A 21,386-nucleotide genomic window follows, 5' to 3' on the forward strand; every position below is an offset into this window, starting at 1 on the left:
TCGTTTTCAAAAGAAGGCCGGTTATATTCTACAGAAAATGTCAGAGTCTCAAGGACCAGGGAAACGGAACGATAACGGTGAATTTATTTACAACGGAGAAGCGGTGCGGGGTTCACACATGATAGATCTGATTAAGCATTTAAATCTCACCCGTAAGAGCTTTCACATCCCGGTGGGTTGGGATTATTTTCTCCATACCTTATCACAAATAAATATACCGCTCTCTAACATGCCAAATAAGAAAGCCAGAGGTCAGATGCAGAACTACAAAGATGGCGGGGGCCCGGATGTTGAGTTTGCATCGCCCGGAAGTCCGACCGTGTGGAGCGCGCTGAGAAAGAAACGTTCCGGACAGTCAACCACGGAGGATCAAGATAATTACGACTCTTTCAATAATAATAAGAAAAAAAAAAGAAGCGTTTTGTATCGTTATCCCCTCGTTGGGTTAATGTTTCTTGAATAAAAACAAACATACCATGTTTCCATTTTTTTTTTAATGAATAAAGGAGTTTATTGAATCATGATTTTTTTCTCCGAGTATTCTTACAGACACATTCGTTTTACTGAATAAAGCACAACATACAATAGCGATAGTTATCTAGTGAATAACAAAAGGTTGAAAACATAACATGGTATCAAAACAACATAATGAATAAAATAATATTAAAATAAGAAGCGATAGTCATCTAGTGAATAACAAAACTTTTTTTTTTATCTTTTTCATTCTTGTATAAGCTTAAGCTTGTGACATAATGAAAACGAGCGTAAAGAACACACACATTGTATAGATGAGGGAGAGGAACAGCAAGAGTCAATGCAGTTTTTATATGCTTTTACAAAATCCACTGCCATAAGATCATTTCTGGAAACGTTATCTCCCTACAGCTTCAGTACCTGTTGATAAGATAGCCCCTTAGCTCTGTGAAACAGATAAAACACGCAATGTTGTCCGCACACCGCGGATAAAGGATGCTGCAGCTGCTTTGTGTGGTAAATAACGACCCTACTCCCTCTCTGCAGAAAATGTAAAATTGTTTCAGGGTAATATTCGAATTCTGGCGAGAATCCGAATGAATCAAAAAATGTAGCTTCCCCGTTCTTTTCCATGGTTATAGCCAGCCAGTGTTCGCTGGGCATGTGTCTGGGGTGTGTATTCACTACCAGATAAGCGGGTCTGCTGAAATTATGTAGAGACAATTCATCCGATGCCCATACGCCCTGGAATACATCTCCCAATAACGGTATTAATTTTTTTTCCAGCTCAAGTCCGTTCATTTTCGTCCTCCTTCCTAATGATCTGTTAGCACATTTCTTTTAGAGTCAATCTCTAAAATTGAATCCTAACAGGCGCAGACTATCAGCGTGACTGTGTGGGGGAGGGGGACCCTGAATCTCATCTCGAGCCTCAGAGTGCCTGTTTTCACAGGGGCTAGAGCGCTGGTGCCCTGGTGCAGGGGCCAGATTGAATGCAAAGAGAGTGTAGCCTTGTTGAAAATCTTTTATATTGAAGCACATCGGATAGTCTTTCAGGTGGCGTGTGGTGTTTGTAATGAGGTTATAATACTCTCTCACAGCGAGGTTGTTTTCAAACTGAGGCTGGAAGGGTTTTGCTGGGATCTGCCTCCCATCTTGGCATAATGCCAGGAACTCAAGATTTGCGTGTATAAAGTTTAAGGGGTTTAGATCGCTCCTCCCTGTAAAGGCCTTGTGGTTTACCATAGCTAATGCCACATACTGAGGCAGAGTACCTAGAAAAAGATTTTCTTGTGTGCAGATCCTGGAATTGGCCGGGATGGAGAAAGTTTTCATGTTCACTCTTGAAATTGGGTACAGCGCATTGCTTCTGGTCAGAGCTGAAGAATGACCTATGCGTACAGTGGGTGACACAGAACACTTTTTTAACAAACAGCGAAGCTCCCAAAATATGCAAACGGTAATCAGCATTAGCGGAATGCATAAGAGAAAGAATCGCTGGCTCTTGTGAGCTTAATCTTCAGACCTACAGAGTTTAGCAGCAGTCTCTCGCAGAAAAGAATATCTGCGTGCAGAGGTCCTATCAAGTGAAATTCTCTCGATTCCGCGCTGAATTTTGCTCTCTCCACAAGGCCTTTGTTAGGCCTGTTGTTAAAAACCAGAGAATCCATCGCTCCTGAGGTATCTTGATAGAAGAGGCCGGAGCAGAATTGACTTTTCAAGGTGTCCGGGGAATAGTTCAGCAAAGTTTCAATCATTGCCCTGTAAGGATGAGTGGCGCTTGACTGAGAAATTAGTCGATCCCCCAGGGTCGCATTGCATTGGCTGAATATGGTATTCAAAGGATAATTGATGATCCCTACAGGGGCGTAGTTGGCCAAATTCGTTCCATCTGCATTGGTTATTTTCAGCCTTAAAAATAGCAGCGTCTCATTCAAGTTGATGTACTTTTCATCCTCAGCGGAACAAAGCTTCTGATTGGATAACCTTTCACCTAGAACTGTCAAATCGAGTTTGATGAAAGCTGGTATCTATACTGTGTGTTACAAACATTTGGTTTGGGTCCCTGGGTGTGGCTTGAAAAGGGATTTTTTAAAATCCTCATTCCCATTCATGTACGATCACTGACACAGAGATTTAAGAAGTGTGTGGTGTGTGCACACAGAAGAGCAGAGGTACCTTCATACATTATGAAGTAACAATAGTGACAACTTATTGCACTCATTTTTCACTCCATCTTCTGCTTGTCATTGCACTATGAGAAATGGAGGAGGCCTAAATAAAGGACAGCATATAAAGATAACCTTTCTTTGATGGCAGGAAATGATTGTGTCCAAAATGAGGTTTTTGGCCTGTTGTCTCTGGTCCAGTCCTAGAGAATTAAAGTTTGTGCCCAATTTCTCTCTCTGAGTATTTTATCTTGTAATTAAATTTCATTCTGGATGAGCTGTAAAAGGTTCTGTGTCATCAGGAGACTGTCACATAAAGCTTGGAGTCATCAGCATAGCTATGTCTAGCACTTTGGTGTGAAATGGGCTAGTAGCAGAGCAGTGCCAGGTATCTGGGTAGAAGATCCATCAAAACAGAGCTGCTTTGTGTCTCTGCAACAATAGAAACAAGGTGTTTTCTTACATAAGTTATTGGCATAGAATGACTTTATTTTCTCATGAAATTGAATTTCATGAGTATATGTGTGCACTGTATTCCCTTCAGTGTGTATGCAGCATTGTGTCTCAGATTTCAGATTTAATTGTGTCTAGATCTGTTAATGATGTTAATTGGTGTGCATGCATCTGTGCGTGCGAGTTTCTGTACTTGTGCATCATGCGAGCATCCCAGCAGTTCACCACATCTGCAACCACATGGCTTGTGCTCTGCATGTTTCAGCATGTTGCCCTGCATGTCTCCAGGAACACGGCTTCCCAGAACCCTAACCACAGATGCACAAAGCCTTGTGCGCTGACATGCATACAGTAGGAGCTTTGGCTCAAAGGGAACGGGAACCCATGTAGGATGTGAGGACCAGATGTGTTTATGAGCAGTGGAGTTACAGTGGTTTCACACAGATTCCTGGTGTCACTGAGTTCACAAACAGTTATAGCTGAGGAAGCACAAGTGGCACATGCGAGCCTTGTCTTTTGCATAAACAGCGAGTTGTCACATTGTGTCTTAGGTCAGTTGGTATCTACAATTTCTGTGCTTTGACCTTCCCTAAATCTTTCACATCCCTTTCTTGCTTTCCTGGCTCACATTCATAATCATGGACTTCTCACTAGTCCCAGTTTGATCCTGTCCCCTCTCACCTCTGCTCTTCAGTTCTTCAGAATTATACATATGCAGTTTTTATAGTCATTCATTATACAGTCATTATTCATTTCAGAGATTCCTGAGCTGACATAAGGGGCTCACCTTGCAAACTCCCACTTTCACTACCCCTATTTTCAGATTTAACTGATGTATGGAGCATATGTTGTCACCTCCATAATTATGCCATTAATTTCTAGGATATATCTTATTTGACATTTTGGATCTGGGATTTGCCTGCCTTTGAGGTCTGAATCAAGCCATCTGCTGGAACAACCAGACACTTTTATTTCCATCCTTGCATTTGTCGTCATCTTTGCAAACACTTCAATCAATTTTTTTGTGTGTGTTTGACAGCACCACAGAGAAATTTTGATTTCTATCTGATAGGACTCAGTGGTTCAGCCTGAAACCAGAAGCTGACACTGATTAGAAAACCTAACATAATGAATGTGTTTGTATGTGAGGTGAAAGACAAACTAAAGTTGGTCTGCAGTTGATGCGTAACCTTAAGAGAGATATCTTTTGGCACACATCATAAGAGTGTGTTGCTCTCCTTCACAACAACCTTTGACCCAGTAGTTTCTGTTGCCAGCCTGTTACCAGTCGACAGGCCAATCTCCCCCTTCTAGATATGAATCTGCCACCGAACACCTATTGTTAGCCTGTTAGCCTTTGTTGAGAGCAGCATGTGCATTTAAACAAAACATGATCTGCTCAGTCTCAGTTCTCCTGGTTTTGTCTGTAGCTGCTTTCTTCCTTTGTTCTTTTTTTTGTCATATCCTCTTTCTTTTCTTTCACATTCTTCTCCCTATATTGCACAGTGTCATAATGAAAACATAGCCAGCCTGGTTAATGATCAACTGACCACATCCCTCTGTGTATACAATGCTAAGTAACACAGACATAACATACTTGGAGGGTCAGCTGCTAGAAGCTGGGTGAGGTCAAAGGAGCAAGGGGTCAAGGGTGAGGAGGGGAGGGGAGCACCTGTCTCTCTCCTTAATTTATGTTATGACATCTAGCCACTCCCATAAAATCCAGACAGTCACCCCCATGTTGGTGACCTATGTAATGGGATAATTAACAACAAGCACAAAGGAGTTGCTTGTCTGTTTTTGATGTGATGTAACTGTGTTGATGTGGTGACGGTGACTAGTGCCAGATCTCCAATACACGTGTAAAGGAATGGGATAGTTCTTCATGCACAGCTTTGAGAGGATGCTGGCAAACAGATGAATGGAAGTCCTGTTGTTTCAAGGATTTCCCCCTCCTTACAGTCAGTACCTGAAGTTCACCATGGGGTATCTCTGATGTATAAAGAAATGTTTGTAGGAGTATTATCACTTCATTGACATATTAAGCTGGCAACAGTTTTGTTTTTAGTTTTGTATTATCAGATGTTTTGTGAGAACAGTCCATACTTTATTCCAAAGTTAAATCTTATTTTGAAACAATGCTTTACTAATGATCAAAAAATTGTATATATTATTATTATTATTATTATAAGTTTAAGGTCTTTAATGATTGACATTGGTTATTTTTATTTTCACCACATCGTTTTTTTAGGCTGTTTCCATTAGTACATAAAACAGCATTTCCATTGATGCAGGAATATGCTAGTTTTCCTAGCAATGGCATTGATTGTTATGATGATGATGATGATGATGATGATGTATTATTATTATTCTGCTTTTGTAGTAGTAGTAGTAGTAGTAGTAGTAGTGTTTTTATTATAAATCAGTGTCAAAGTCCATTTCAGACTGATTTAAAAACATCTGAATATATAACTTTGTTTCCAGATACTGTATATGTATAAGTAATAATCAGTTATGTGCGTCTAATCAGGATGCATACCATACTTGGCATTCTACAGCTTTTTGTAGGTCATGGTTGCATAGGAGTCCAGCTACAGAGACAGCTTGAAAATACAAAACAAGCAGTGCACATACACAGTAAGAACGCTCCCTATTTAAACATTTAACAGGCTGCAGAATCATGTACAGTTAATGCCCTCTATCTGTTATTCTCCTTCCTTCTTTTTCCATCTGTGGAAGCATGTTGGAGTCAACACCTGATTCCAGTTTCTGTAAAAGTGGCTAAACAAGATGGCATTGTCTGTAAATTGAGGAGACATTTTATGTCATGTTGTGAGAACATTTGACACTAGTTTATCTTGTTAATCTTGGCTTTCAAGCTGCAAGTATTTCACAGCTGTCAGAGGTTAGCGTCAATTCTTTTTCCCATGAAACTTTGTTGTTTGGAGTTCCTGGCAGGTCTAACAAACTGTACTGCACTTTGAAGTGGACACAGACCTGCATTGTCAGTGTTGCCAGGTTTGAATGGCTTTGTTGACACATACACAAAAAACCCCAAACAAAGGGAGTGAATGTTTTAGAACACATCAATACCACTCCCATCACACATGATGCAAATGCACCCGAGACTAGTCCAGACCTGGTGCTGGTGGAACCAAAGCCTCCTCCCACACATCCACTACTTAATACCAGCTATTATAGTGATACACTGTGTTATTGTTTCTGCTATTATTTGTTTAGGGAAGGTTGACTGGATGTTTTAAATCCATTGTACAGCTTTACACCCCAGAGCTGCCCATTAATCATATGTGCACTATATTGCAGTTTTAGCTGAACAGTTGGATTAAGGTTAAGTGCGTCATTTCCAGTAACACTACTGGAAGACAACATTGAGAGCCAGAGTGGAGGTGTGACTCCAGGAATCCTTCACATTTGTCTGGGATAATAAAACCTAATTTTAGCATTTCTCTCTGTGGACAGATGTGTAAAAATACTTTTTTTTTGTGAGCAACCAAAATAGAAAATTCCTTCAATCTATTTCATTTTGACAATGCTGGCAAACATGGAAGTACCAGACCTTTTTACAGTATGAAAGCAGTTTAAACTGAGCTGCGAGCATGTTGCTCTGGGGTTTAACAAATTTCCAAACACTGAAGTGTGCATGCCTGGGGGCTCAGCCACAGAAGCTTGTTTTTCCAATTATCCACTCTGTTATTTTGCAAGCTAACAGGTTTTCTGGAGTGAAGAATCACACTGATGAGTCACTGTTGGCATGTGTTATTCTGAATAATATCCAGAATCCACAAATCAAATTTTGCAGTCTTAAAAAGTTTTTAACTGCCTTACAGTTCAGAAAGTTGTTAAACTAGTTTTCAGATGTGACACACATACACACACAGCTTCGATTGATTGTAGTGTCAGAGAAGCATCATTTCTCATGTCTCACAGTTTGCTACAAGCACGGGCATACAGTGTGTGAACTGGACACAGTGAGCCACAGACAGGAGGGAGAGGGAAGTGCAAGAAACCTAGAGAAGCAGGAAAAAACAGACCCATCATACATTCATAATAATGTTCACTGCAGTGGGAATGATGGTGAAGAAGAGGCTGGGGTTCTAGCTAAGTATTGTTTTGTAAGTGGATGCATGCAGCCAGAAATACTGCATCTAATAAAATATTCTCAGTAATACAAAAACCTATGAGCCTTGTTTAAAGTAGAGTTTTTGTGTGTGTCACAAACCTGAGCAGAGAGACAAAGTTTGGATAAGCAGCGGTGCGTATTTGGTCAGATGAATCCAATAAAAAGTAACTAATTATAAAACCTGCAGTCCTCGTTTTAAGTACCTCTGTTGGTGTGTTTCTTTATGAGAGCAGAAACTGGACAACAGTAATTTTCTCAGTATTACTTGAATATGGCATTTTGGTCAGTAAGGAAGTGTCTGTTTTAGCGCTTCAACTAAATGAATGGAAACAAGTAGATCACGTTTCATTTATTGAATCGTTTGGCTTAAAAGTCATGTGGCAGCTGGACATAAACATCCAGCAAGACTGAATAAGAGAGACTGGGGTGAATGTTGCATGGAGGTTGTCGCATTCAGAGTCACAAGATTGACCCTCTGCATAAGTAGGTAAGAAAATAGATAGCTTCTCCTTTCAGCCTGCCACATTCACACTCTGATATTTCTGAGGAATGTGGTCGGTTAGACTGGAAGGAGCTCTAGCTCATCTGTTTGTGGACAAAAGCACATGTATGTGTACACAAATGGAGGAGTGTTTAAGTTTTGTGGAGCCTTGTCGCAGGCTCAGGCCAGGCGTGTTTAGAGCGGTCGCTGCCAGTCAGCCATGCGCTCCTCACGCTGGGCTCAGCAAACTGGCTTGAAGAGAGGGTGGACAGGGCTTGGCCGCTGTGGCCACAGAGCCAGGCGGCCTGTCAACAGGAGATCTTTACTGCTGCTTCATAACAACCGTCCCCATGGCAACTAGTTTCTGCGGCTCTGTTTTGAACACAAACTGCTTCTCGCTGTCTGTTATTCCCCCGTCTCTCCATCTGTAGATCCTGAACAAATGGCTTCTGTAACACACTTTCTGCTGTATATGCTGTTAGGCAGACACACGCAGTCTGTCATTTTGAAGGTTCTCACCTTGATACAGCTGTCAACATCTGTTTGTGTTTCTCAATACTGGTGGACAGTTTACTGTGTCACAGTAACCTCAGTTTGAAAACAAGTCTACCTGACTGGACCTCCTGCTTTGCTTCCTAACATCACTGAACTGGCATGTTCCCACAAAATAAACAGCAGTTGCACAGAATACTTTTTCTTTCTTTCTTTTCCATTTACTGTATATTTACCCCAAACCTGTACACAGATACAATATGTCATGACTTATGGAATTAATAATGGCTGCTTGTACAGTTTTATTTTTGTTTCATGTCAGACATTGACAGACAAGACACAGCCATGTATCAAACGTCCAAAATATATTATAAAATGCATCTCTAATAAGAGTTACAGCATTTTATGTACTTCAATATACTTTTAAATTTCAAATAAATTATACACCATAAAGCAGAAGAAGGACATGTTACAAACCTGAAATTTTAGTTTCTCTTGCACCCCCTTGGCAACTCCAAGCACCTGACTAATTTAAATGTTGCATGTGTGATCAGGTAATTCAGTCTGTGCATCATTTACATAATCAGTTTCTGGTATTATCTTAGTTAATAAAGTGCTAGGTGGTTTCTTGTAAAAAAAGGACATTTAAAACATATCTCACAGACCCACAGTTGGAGAAGAGTATGCACACGATTTTTGAGTAAGAGCCGATCAGTTCTCTGTCCTATGTCTGTCTTCCAGCTTACCTCACGTGGGTCTCACCCCATATCGCCTGCATGTGTGTGACACAGCTGCAGACCCTTTGTAGATACTGTTTACATCAGTGTTTGTGTGCGTTTATGTGTATGCTCACACAGGTATTGATTTTAACAAATGAATTATAAATGAATGACTAATTTGCTGTGGCCCACATGCTGTCAGTTAGATTTGGGCCTCAGTCTGGTCTCAGCAGCTCTTGCGGTGTGTTTCTGTCCTTGCTGCAGTAACCTGCTGCTTCCTCAGTATTCTGCACCAGTGCAACAGTTTTTAATCTTAGTCTAGAAACTTGTGTGGATTTTTTTTTTTTACTTCTGGTGCTGTTGTACTGCACCAGTCTGCTCTAATCTTTATGGTCATGTGCACCTAAAACCTGACCACAGTAAATGTTGTGTGATTTACACTGGACTGGACACCCATTTTGCTTGGGAGTGAAAGATGTGATGCTTCTTTATATCCTTTATGTGGGCGGAGGTTCCAGCGTAACAGTAGTGGGGCTGACAGGTCTGGGCATTTGCTGAAGCTTTCATCAGGGGGAAGCTTGTTTTTCTAATTATCCACCAGATAATCCACTGGATCAACAGTCAGATCCAACCTCAGACAGCCCAGCAGCTGCTGTGTTGTTGGACCAGATCCTCTTTCCTGTGGGTCGATACCGTCTGCAACTCCAGCACAGACACATGGCAGACACATGGAGGTGTGCTGTGTTATTTTATGAGTGGAGGAGTGTGAGGCGGGCAATTGTGAGATGTACACATGGTCTTGGATGCTGGTTTTGTCATCGGCCTCCCTCACACATCTTTCCTGTTTTGGTCTACTGTTACATAGGAAGCAAAAGAAGAAATGGCTGTTTACATGTGAAATGTTTAGTATCTCAGCTGATATTAGGTTTAGTTTTATAATACCTGCTCGTGTGTTTATTGATGAGTAGATCAGATGCAGAGGTCTCAGTGGACAACCTGTTTGCAAGCCTGGGCAGTAATCGAGGATGCAGGAGGCTTCTCATTTATTATTTTCTACTTGAGTGCCAGTCACACAGACTGGACAGTGAGGACGACAAATCCAACTAGTAGCCTCAACCTCTGTCTGCCAAGCGCAGGAAGGATCAAGGAGTTCATGTCAGCATTCCAGGGTGTCTCTTTACTGCAGGAAACAGCCGCAGAGACATGAGCCAGCATTTCCGGCCAGAATGCGCAGTGGGCACGCTCACCTTTCATAACAGTGTGGCACTCTAAGAACCCCTGGCCTGGCCCCCACTGCATTCACAGGACTAACCTGCAAGCTGCAGCACTTTTAGAGGGTGAAGTGGTCCGATTACACCCCTAAAAGGGAGGATAGTTTTCCTGTCACTCATTTGTTTTTCTGAAGGCTGCTTGTGTGCCAGTGCTGAGTGTCATAATCTGAGCGTCCTGGGTGACGGGTAGGTTAGATACCACAGGTCAGCCTGAGTTCTGGATGTCTGCAAAGGGCAATGATTTTTTCCAGCTTCTTGCCCAGCATGTTCACATTTTTTGGCCCAGTATTCATGTATGAGTGCAGCTGCTGTTCCCAATAGTTGATTCATGGAGCCTATGACTCCCACTTCCAGAAAATCCTCACCCTATGCTAACCACCCCCAAAAAATGAACAACCTGTTGATTTCATTTGAATCTAAGCCCATATTCCCTCATGTTAGTTGTACGTGAATCATAAGTAAACATGATCTTCTGTAATCTTAATCCTGGGAGTAACCGAGCTGTTTTCTTCCATTGCGGATGCCTGATGACTGAGGGGTATTTTGTCATGCAGGTGCTTGCCCTGGTAGTTGCTCAGCCCGGGCTCTTACTGTTAAACGGCAAGCCTCTTGGCTAAATATGGCCCCACCTCTGCTTCCCTGTGGAGAACAGTGGGTTGTTGTTTTCCTGGTCACAAACAGTCCGGGACATGGAGGAGGAAGCAGGTCATGGAGCAGTGTGTGAGGAGGTATGGTAGGGAGGACCACGATGATGATGATGATGATGATGAAGGTTTACTGTTTCTCTTGTTCACTGCAAGGTGGCAGGTTCAGTGTTGTTTTTGGCTCACTGGTGCATTGTGTGAGCTCGATGTGTGCCCCTAAAGGAACCTGTAGAACAATGACAGTGCTGGCACAATAGAGGGTCAGAGGAGGTCAGAGCACAGGGGGGATATATTAAGGCCAAGGAGATGTCCACAAAACAACATTAGCTGAGACCAATTGATCTAATTCAAATCAGACTGGATGCTGTATTATAACTGAAACAGGAAGTGGCTGTAAACAAAGGACTGTAATGCCATCCTTAGGACCCTCTGGGGAAGCAAAGAGTACCTGGGATTCCCCAAAATTCCCCTTCAGTTATACAAAACAGTTTGCTTCTTCTAAAGGAGTATCTGCCCTTCATAACACTGTTGAAGACCAATGTATGTGTCACTCATTTAGAGAAATCCATTGTATAAAAGGAAGAGTTTCCAGTTCCGCTACCTCTATCTTAAATAAAGCTGTCACAACTTAGACAAGTCATTCTCTGAATACATGACCCACATGCTCAAAGCAGTTAAGTGTCTATTGATCAACTAGTCATTTCAACCCTAATCACACTTCAGTAGAATATACTGGGTAAAAAAATCTGGCTTTCCCCTGCACCACCACTCTTGCCACTGTAGAAACGCCACTAAAAAGAGAGCCTTCTCTCGTGCGGACAGACCTCACCTTTCGATGCCTGAAACACAATATCATATTTATGGGTGACTTTTCCAGGGTTTCCTAATCATTCTCTCTCCCTCTTCATCTTCAGATGTGCACCCCGGCCAACACACCTGCAACGCCCCCCAACTTCCCAGACACCTTGACCATGTTCTCGCGGCTGAAGGCGTCCGAGAGCTTCAACAGCGGCAGCCCCATGGCCGCCTCCATGGCCGCCTCGCCCCCGCCCCCTCAGGTTGGCAGCTGGGGGCTTTCACCAAACATACCCAATATGCCGCAACCTCCACAGGGACTCTGGACTCAGGGGCAGCCCCCCACACAGCCCTGCCCTGCCTGGCCCACGGGCGTTAACCCGCATGCAGGTGCTGAGCAGAAGGCTAGTGTAGCGATGGAAGCTGAGAGATGAAGGGCCACATGGGACTGAAAAGCCTGAGAGGTAGGGAACCAGGGGATGAAAGAGAGGGTAGAGAGGGTTGGATGGATGTGGAAACAGACAGAAACTACGCAAACCAAGAAAACCAAGAAAAACAACATGGACAACTTCAGAAGAGGAGAAAACCAATGCAAATGTCTACAAAAATAAAGAGAGAGGAAAAAAAGATACGCACACACATAGTAATAAGAGAGCAACTGAAATCTTTGTTAGTAAATGCATAGGTAAGAGAAATAGTACTGAACTAAAAACCAAGATTTTTTTTTTTAAATTGTCACGCCCAAGGATTCTACTTGATGTTCAAGGACATTCAAGGCAGCAGACTTAATTTTGTGTTTTTTGTTTAGTTGTTCCCCATCTTCTCAGCCAGTGTGTTTTTGCCACTGGTGTTCTGTGTTTCTGCAACCGTCTGTGCTGCATGAAGAGGGAGGAACATATAATGCAGTGTTTTAGGGTGACTCAGAAATCATCATGCACTTGAGTGTGAGTGTGTATGCATGTGAACGGGAGGACAGTTTGTAATCAGAAATGTATACGCACACATTTCACACACACGCACACACACTTAAAATAGCGTTTTGAGAAAACACCTCTGTATTGTCATCCTCATCGTCAGAGGTGGGTCTTTTCTTACCTCACCTGGTGGTCACCTGACTTCTTTCAGCCAATCAGGGATTCTTCTTAAACCAACCGTTGCCGCCACTGCAGGATATTTTTAAAGGTTTTTTCTTAAAGGCAGCAGCCGCTCTGGTTTATGCTAACCAATCCTTATTGCTATGGCTTTTTCCGGACACTTTTAAACCTGGACTCAGACTACATCTGTCCACTTGATACTTTTTTTCTGGAGATATGGGTTATTACAAGGAAAAGGAGAAATCGAGGTTTAATGTAATATTGTTTTTAATGGTAATTGTTCTGTTTTTGTTGAAAGGTTAATGGAGGTGGCTTTGAATTTGGGTGGGACTTCAGGTTGATATATATATATATATTTTTGGAAAGTGACTCAGTCACAGCTAAAACGGCTACAGTTCAAAGAAAACGTGACAACTCCATCTTTGTAAACAGAATCGCCACTTTGCATGATGTGTTTTTAATGTGAACATGTTCTGTAGCAAACATACATGAGGTCAAAACATGTATATGGGAGCACGTGGAGTTAAAGATGAGGGTGGTGGGTGCCATTCCCCCAAGCTAAAAGGACTGCAGCAGTGCAAAGTGTCTTATTAGATATGACAAAACAAAAGACAAGAAAATGGGTGCTTCGGGAAGCACATCACAGGCCGGGGGGACACTACAGACTACTTTCAGATATACAATTTATATTTATGCACATATATATATATATATGTACTGTATATCAGTACAGTGCAGTACATATATCTACACACACATACATAATCAGATACTGTACTACAGAGGGGTTTTTACAACATTTAGGTCTCTAATTTCAACCTAGTCCGTGTTCCACTGATAATGCTGAGGGAGAGTTCAGGGATGACTCTGACATACAGCAATATTTTTAATGCACAGTCTGCCCCTTTTTAGTTTGTTACCAGAATCAAGAGTAAGATGAGATATTTTGAGTAGCTGGGGTCTTTGTTTTCCTAAGACGATTAACATGTTTGTGACTATAATGATGAATGAATAACCAACTTCCTTTTTTATTATTCAGACTAAATCATGTTTGACTTTATCCTTTGTCCATGCTTCATACTTTATTTCATTAAATCAGAGTGTTTCTGGATGGTCTTTTTCCTAAGTGGATTCTCATGTATGTTCCCCCATGTATGACTGTATGAGACCATTCCCACAATATTTGTGGACTACCTGATAATTAACTTATCATTTTTGTGAACCTAAATAAATATTGTATGTCAACCTATTTAGCACGGTTCACTGGAGTGTGTGAGTATGTGTGCTGCATTTGATTCAGTAAGATGTTTTTCAGTATAAATCGTCGACACACTGCTCCAGGATACTAGAGATACTGGGATACTAAATGATGACAGTAGGAAGATGGATGCATCATCATCTCATTCTTGGCTTCCTCTTGGCCAGGCAGGTTTAATACAGCCACCCAGCCAGATGACAAAATCATGTTCTACAAACCTGTCTTTTTCTGTGTCTCCCTTTGTCTGAGAACTAAGACATCCATCACATTCTTCACGGCCAAAGATGCAGGAGGTGCCAAAATGGAGAAGAAGAGGAGAAAAGCTTTCAAAGGACAGAATTCAGCTCTGCAGAGCCACCGCTCTCTTTGCCTCCCTGAATCTATGGCTCTTTAGATGTAAACACAAATAAATACCAGCTGTCCACACATATAATTGCCAAACATAAACACACATTACACACACCCACACATGCCAGTGGTGTGGTGATGGCGGTGGTAAGAGTTCTCTACGCCCTTGGTTCACCCCCTGACTGCTTCCTCCTCTGCAGGAAATACAAGAGATTTCCTTTGCTGTTTGTGTGCGCGCCGCTCTGCCAGTCTTTGAACTGCTGTGAGTGTGTCAGGGAGCTCGGGTGAATGCCAACTACTCGGCATCGGGCACCACTGTGCATGTGAACCTGTGAGAACAATAAACACACAGTTTGCCCAAGAGCAGCATGGCGTGACCCAGGGTAGGAAGGCAGTAAATGGGATCTCAAAGCCACCGTTGCCTAGTCAGTGACAGCTTTGCGTTACTTACTAGGACTAGTACTATGGCAGGCCACCAGCTAACCTTTTGTAAAATCATTTATAGACACTGCAAAGAGGGCTTTAAATTGACAGTCGGAGGAACTTTTATTTCGGTGAACATGTTCCCAAAGAACGCTTTTAGAGCTAGTCACGTTAATTATCCAGTTTTTCTTATGCCACACTGCTGATGTATCTTTGGGAAATGCAGAGTTCCTTCAAAACGTACAGATTGCAAATTGCAAGCTATTAGCACAGTGAATAGATACATTTCTGTTCAGTTTATCCCTCACACAAAACCAGGTCACTGTTTTCAGTGTCACAGGATAGTGTGGACACAACACAGCCTCACAAATGGCACACCGTTGTATGTAAACATTTCTATACTGGCTGCTGTACACCATAGAATACTTAGAGGTTTACAAGGTAAATTTGTCTGACCTTTTATTTCCTGTATTTTCTGTCAACAAAGGAGACTACATGTAACATGATTTCCTGCTTCTTTTGGCCTTTTACAATTAATTTAATTCTGATCTTAAGCCAACATGCTGAATCTAGATACTAGTAGTAGCAGCAACGTGAATGCTACTCTGGTGTTTGTCCATTGGTGACAGTAACGCATCAAGAAACATAGCAATGTAGACAATTGTAGCGAAGAAGACTTCTAAGCCACTAACCTTTTTATATAAATTAGAGTCAATGGCCATTTAACGCAGACAAAAATAATCTACAGAAAATATTTTCAAGATGAATATGATGCTGCATTCAACATGTTTGTTTGTTTGAACCACAGGGACACACATAATGGATTTTGGGTGGTAAACCAAAGGTAAACAGAATTTTTGTTTACAATAAACTTCACAGGTCACCTCTAACTTTTAAACAGTGCCACCCAGTGTACGTTTCTTGTTCTGTTTCTGGATATACATTAGCTGTTTCCAAAGGCAAGAGTTAGCCTGTATTACAGGACACAGATGATTTACACATCAGTATTTTCAGATTTTATTTAGATTTTACATACCGTCCCAACTTTTTTGATTTGGGGTTAGTACATTAGCTTCAGCCTCAGTCAACTTAAATTCATCAGATTCACTGATTACAAACATACCTTCACATTTTAAGAGCCAAGAGACACAAACTGGGGGTTGTCTCTTTAACAATGCTTGTGTAACCCATGAAGAGAATGCTAACATGATTTTGTCTCTGTTAGAATGATGAGATGCTCATTATCTTATGTAGCCAGAAAACCCCAAAAAAGATCAACTACAGTGCCAAATGCTCGAGTATATAAAAGTGAATGAACATTGTTTGGTCTTATTTTTACCTATTCATCATTTTAACTGATTTAAAGATTAGACTTGGGTATTTCTGATATTAACTAACAGTGTGTATCTGTTAGCAGGTGCAGTATTTGCAGGCCAGTTCTGCCAGGTATGCAGGCCAGGGGGAAGACAGAGGACACCGTGCTCTATGTGGACGTGGGCAGGAAAGCATAACGGACACGGTGACATTGGGTGCATTCATAACCTGGCACCTTATCCCTCCCCGTTCTCTCTACAGGTGGAGGCCCTGCTTCTGCAGATAGCAGCAGGAAGTGGGAGAAAGGTGACACATACATACTTCACAGAGACAAAGCATCTGGGAGACGCTGGTTGGAAACACTGAGAATGAGTCAGACTAAGAAAAAGTAAGGAAGGAAACAATAGAGATGCATAATGACACAATGATGAATGTGTGGTAAAAAGTCAACTGAATGAAGTGTTTCATATTCTGGAAAAACATTGTTACCAAAAAGTGATCAGCTAGTGTTTCAAAGGAGGGTTTGTCCTCTAAAAGGAGGCTGCTGTGACTTGGGAGATGGGAACAAATAAGAAAGCCTCAAGAGTCACGGGGAGAACGATGCATCATGTACGGCCAGCACCGAAGTTATGAGCTGGCAGAAATGACTCGTAAAATGAGCAGCTATGTGTCTTAATGATGCCACATCAGTCACTCAGCCTGTGTAAAGTTATGTGTTCTGTCTTTTTGGATTCTTGTTTGTTCCCTCTGACAAACAACATTATTTTCTTTTGTTTATCTGAGTCAGTTTTGGGTTTGAACATCACTTACATTGTTACAACTGACTGCTAATGTGATATACCAGCATTCAATATACATGACTGTTTATATCTTACACCAGTGGCATTAACATATTTTACTCATTTGTGTATTTATCCTCCTGTCCTGGTTTGTCTTTTTATATTTTTTTAAACCAGCGGCAGATATATAATTTTGATTTAAAATTCTCAAGGTCTAGCATAATACTTAAAGGAGCTAGATGGTGAATTTTGTTTTAAAGGATAAGGTCAGTCATTTTCTATAATAACAGTGTTTTAAACTGACCCTAGGATCTTGTGTTTTGTAATGAGGGACCATATCGTCCAGTGCAATGATATGTTTCACTGATCATCATTTTGAAACAACATTGAAAGTCTATGGCACAGATGAATATGCTAATCCAGGGCCGACAGACATGAACAATGAGCAGAGGTGGTTCATTGTTGGTTTTATTCTCTGTATGGGGAGTGTTGACCAACCTTATGACGTAATGCTAGGGTTTAAAAGGTGAATAATCAAATAAGTACATATTATGATAACCAGTTAATTTGGTCGTTCGATAGGAACAACATCTTCCATGAGGCGTTGATGGCACTTTAACGGGTGTGACAACTAGCTGATGAACTATGTGGAGCATTTTGCAACTGAAGAGTCTGAGCTTTCCCCTTAGGATATGGTGGAGAACAAAATGTTGCTAAAAGGAGAATAAATACCTGAGTAACATTTGCCAGGTGGTCAGATTTCAGATACCAAAAATGCCAGATGAATTCTGATATTGGAATAGGAAGCGATTTGCTGCTAACACATGTGTTGTACCAGCTTTAAGGTGATATATGTCGGCACTGTGGTTACAGCGTGTTGCTCAGTCAGTGGCCAAAGAATTGATTAATGTAGTTTTAAGAATCCTTTTACAATCCTGCACATTTTCCGTGAAACCCAACCTAGTGACACACAGTGGAAAAGGAGTCAGTGAGTCTGGATACATGGGCTTGTTTGTTTGCAGAAATTACATCAGTCTCAAAATGACATGGCAGCAATTCACTGATGTTTAACAGTGTCGCAATTGCACCTTTAATATCAGCCAGTGCTGGGGGCACCAGCTCTCTCTCAGTGTGTGTATGTGTGTGTGACCGCAGTGAACTGTGACAATGGCTGTGTGCCATTTCAGCCACTCTATAGCTGAGATCCTGAGCTGGACACAAAGCCCGCTTTATCTCCACTCTCGCTGTTGTATCAGTGCTGCCTGGCCGGATGCATTAACACCACATACACACCAGTACAAACGACAATACTTTACACTAAGACTGGAAGCAGGGGAAGTTGTGTGCACTCATACACGAATGTGTGTGAGACTATAAAGAAAGCACTGACCACCAGGGGAAGTGACAGAGACAGACTCGTGCTGTTTCTGTTCCTTTGTCATGTGCTGCTTTTGGCAGGAAAGTTATATAAGCAACATGATGTGTGGTCAGTCTGTGTGTGGACAGCATGAAGTCAGACCGGCTTTATAACAATATCATGCATCCAAGTGCTCCTTTCACTTTTTCTTTTTCACTTTCCTATTTTCTTCTCAGTATCACCCTCCTTCCCCATCACTGTGTGTGTGACAGAGGCACCTTTATGCATGTGATCTCTTTCTCTCTGTATGTCTGTCTCTTTTAGTCCTTCCCTGAGGGACAAAGAGATTGGAATGTGATGAAGGATCTTCAAAAGACAGAAGAGAAATGAGACATGAAGACATTCACAGGTGAACTAGCAGTCCGTTACACTGCAGGGCATCACAGCCACAGACGTTCACACAGGAGCAGTGAATGCAGCTGTTAACCCTTTGTGCTTTTTGGTAGTAGTCTCTATGCCAGTTATTCACAGTAAAGCCTCATATAATCAGCAGCAGCAGCCACTGCCTGGTGAATTGACACAACACCATATTTTCATGCTCCGCTCTTACGCTCAGTTGAGTGTTTATGACCCAGTGGGAGCCTAACATAGTCTGCTTTGCATCAAACATTTTCTGTTACAGTTCTGCTCTGCAGTGGAGCAGTGTTGTCCTGACTGAGGCGACTCTGTGGTGACAGCAGGTGCTCAATTAGATTAGATGAAACATTAATGATCCCTTGTGGGAAATCAGGCCATTGCAGCAAGCAAGAATCTTCAATGTACAGCAAAGAAAAATAGGATTCAAATAAGAAGACCAGTGCATATACGCAGGCCACACATACATATATGAAGCAATGTTCTGTCTACCTTTATTCCCCTGCAAGTAGTTTGGAAGTATAAAGATGACCTTCCCCTGCCTGATATCGTTTTGTTCTGCTACTATTTCAGAGACATTTTGCATTTATTCAGAGGTGCACAGTAAAGAGTTAAGTTCCATGTTTATGGATGCACCATTATATCAAATGCAATTTTTTGCTTTCAGCTTGTGTATAATTTCATAGACAATTTCCCCCTAATGCATTCTGACATAATAGTGTCTTTTGGAAACATTTAAATATCCACTAGTATTTTTAAATAAGGTCTCATAGGTCTGAACAAAGTTTGGATGCAGGACTTTGTAGTTGCTGGCCCCGATGTTTAAAAGATAGGTTCACATTTTTTTCAAGTTGGCCTCAAAGCAACACTTGCATAGCAAAGCTAAGGCTTTAGCTATCTGCTAAATCATATTGGTGTCCTCCAGAACAAAATAAAGACACTTTATTTGTGACCTGTTTTTAAAAATTTAGGCTGCATCCGCAGTAGGAATAAATGGCCTGGGAATGAGAAGTGAAGACATAGTCAAGCTCACTGTGACAGTGATATCTTTGTCACTGTCACACAAACATCTGTATGTTTACCAATTGTAATGTTTGTAATGTTTACCATACTCATCTTCTGAATTTAGCAGTTATTCACATAAATGTGCACTAGCTTCCATTGTAATCCATCCAGTATTTGACATATTTTAGTCAAACCCACAGATGTCAACCTCCAGTCAGATTTGCACCAGAGTCACTAGGACTTATCCTCTCATCCACTCTTGTTTCCTTGTACACCTTAGAATTAACATCATGTGATACAGCACTGCATGTGTCTTGTTTAACAGTGTCTGCAGGTGATCATACAACTGAACAGAGGTGAATGCAGATGTTTTGACAAATCACACCACTTGGGAAAAAGTCTGCACCCTGAGGGAAGGCATGCTGTTAAAAACTCTTGTGGTTTATCTTTGTCATAACAATGAGGTGTCATGCGGTTTTAATCTCTGAATTTTACTGCTGAAATCATGCTGCCTGGAGATTTTAAGGCAGGCTTTGTTACATAATCCTCTTGTTGCAGCTGATGATTTACAGCAGCGATATGTGTGTGAACGTAACTCGTGTGGAAATCAGCACCTGTGGGGGAATGTGATGTAGTGTCTGTGATGCAGGGCTGGATCCGTTCTCACTTGCCTGTCGCTGCAGACATCGTTTTTCATATTAGACCTGCATGCTGGCAGTGTGCCTGACATCCTCTCTCCTGTCCTGCTTTCTCTGTCTTCTCCTCCCTGTTTTCACTTCTCCATTCACTCATTTGTCCCCTTTTGTGTGTCCTCCTTCCCCTTTTTGCCTTTGCTCTGCCTGAGTGTTGCAACAATCTCGCCCATCTCATTTTAATGACATCTCTTCCAGTCACGTTCAGCCGTCTGTGCACGTGTTCAAATTCTCCTTCAGTTACTCAGCATGAGAGTCCAGCTGTCAACTGCCGCACAGGAAGTGTTTCTAACTGTGGTTTTGTTCAGACCAGACAACAGGAACACTCACTCATCCGTACTGTCGTATCACACTCGTATCATTAATTCATTCCTGGCACCCTAACCTGATGCTAACTGTGAGCCAAAACGCAACCCTAAACTACTGCAACAGATACCAGTCAGAAATGATCAGATCTGTTTTTGTGACGAAAAAATGACACAGACAATAAGATAAATAAGAATACATGAAAAGCAAGTACACATTAAATACTGAAAACAGAAATAAAATAAATAACCCAATAAGAAAAACAATTAGTAAAGACAAAGCTGAGACAGACTTTATTATAGATAGTGTTTTGACTTATGATCTGAAAGACATCCCTAACCCATGTGGTCCTCATAAGTATAGAAATACACGGTCAAACACGCACTAACCTGTGCATGCAACCCTCTGAGCAGATGGTATGTCATCATCTGGGAGGGGGGTGACCCAGTGCAACACGTAGCCTGGTGGACACACTGGACAACCACAGTACAGACTGGCCTGTGTCGCTGCAGTGACGCCTCAGTGTCACATCTTCAGTTAAAGATGAAGTCATTTGATCAGCCACCTCTGTCTATCAGTTATGTAACAGCCCACTGTTGTGACTGGGAATTATAGAGAGCTGTTCCAACACTGCGCCTCACTGTAGCACAAAAAGTTTCAAACACAGCATCAACCTAGACTGTATCACTTTATAAAGCTAATGTGTCAAACATTTTGGCAAACAGCCGGTTTTTACACATCCAGCAGACACGGGGCAA

General features: G+C 41.7%; 1 protein-coding gene across 1 annotated transcript in view; it reads left to right on the forward strand.

The window, feature by feature from the left end:
* The window catches only part of ubald1a (UBA-like domain containing 1a), a 23,398-nt gene extending 9,555 nt beyond the window's left edge, over window positions 1-13,843 (forward strand). Inside the window, exon 3 of the mRNA XM_020615916.1 lies at window positions 11,758-13,843. Coding sequence (XP_020471572.1) covers window positions 11,758-12,072 — 315 coding nt within the window. The 3' untranslated portion in view covers window positions 12,073-13,843. The remainder of the gene's footprint in view (window positions 1-11,757) is intronic.
* Window positions 13,844-21,386: the final 7,543 nt, after the last annotated feature.

Source organism: Monopterus albus, unplaced genomic scaffold (assembly GCF_001952655.1).
Source record: "Monopterus albus unplaced genomic scaffold, M_albus_1.0 scaffold171.1, whole genome shotgun sequence".
NCBI lineage: Eukaryota > Metazoa > Chordata > Actinopteri > Synbranchiformes > Synbranchidae > Monopterus > Monopterus albus.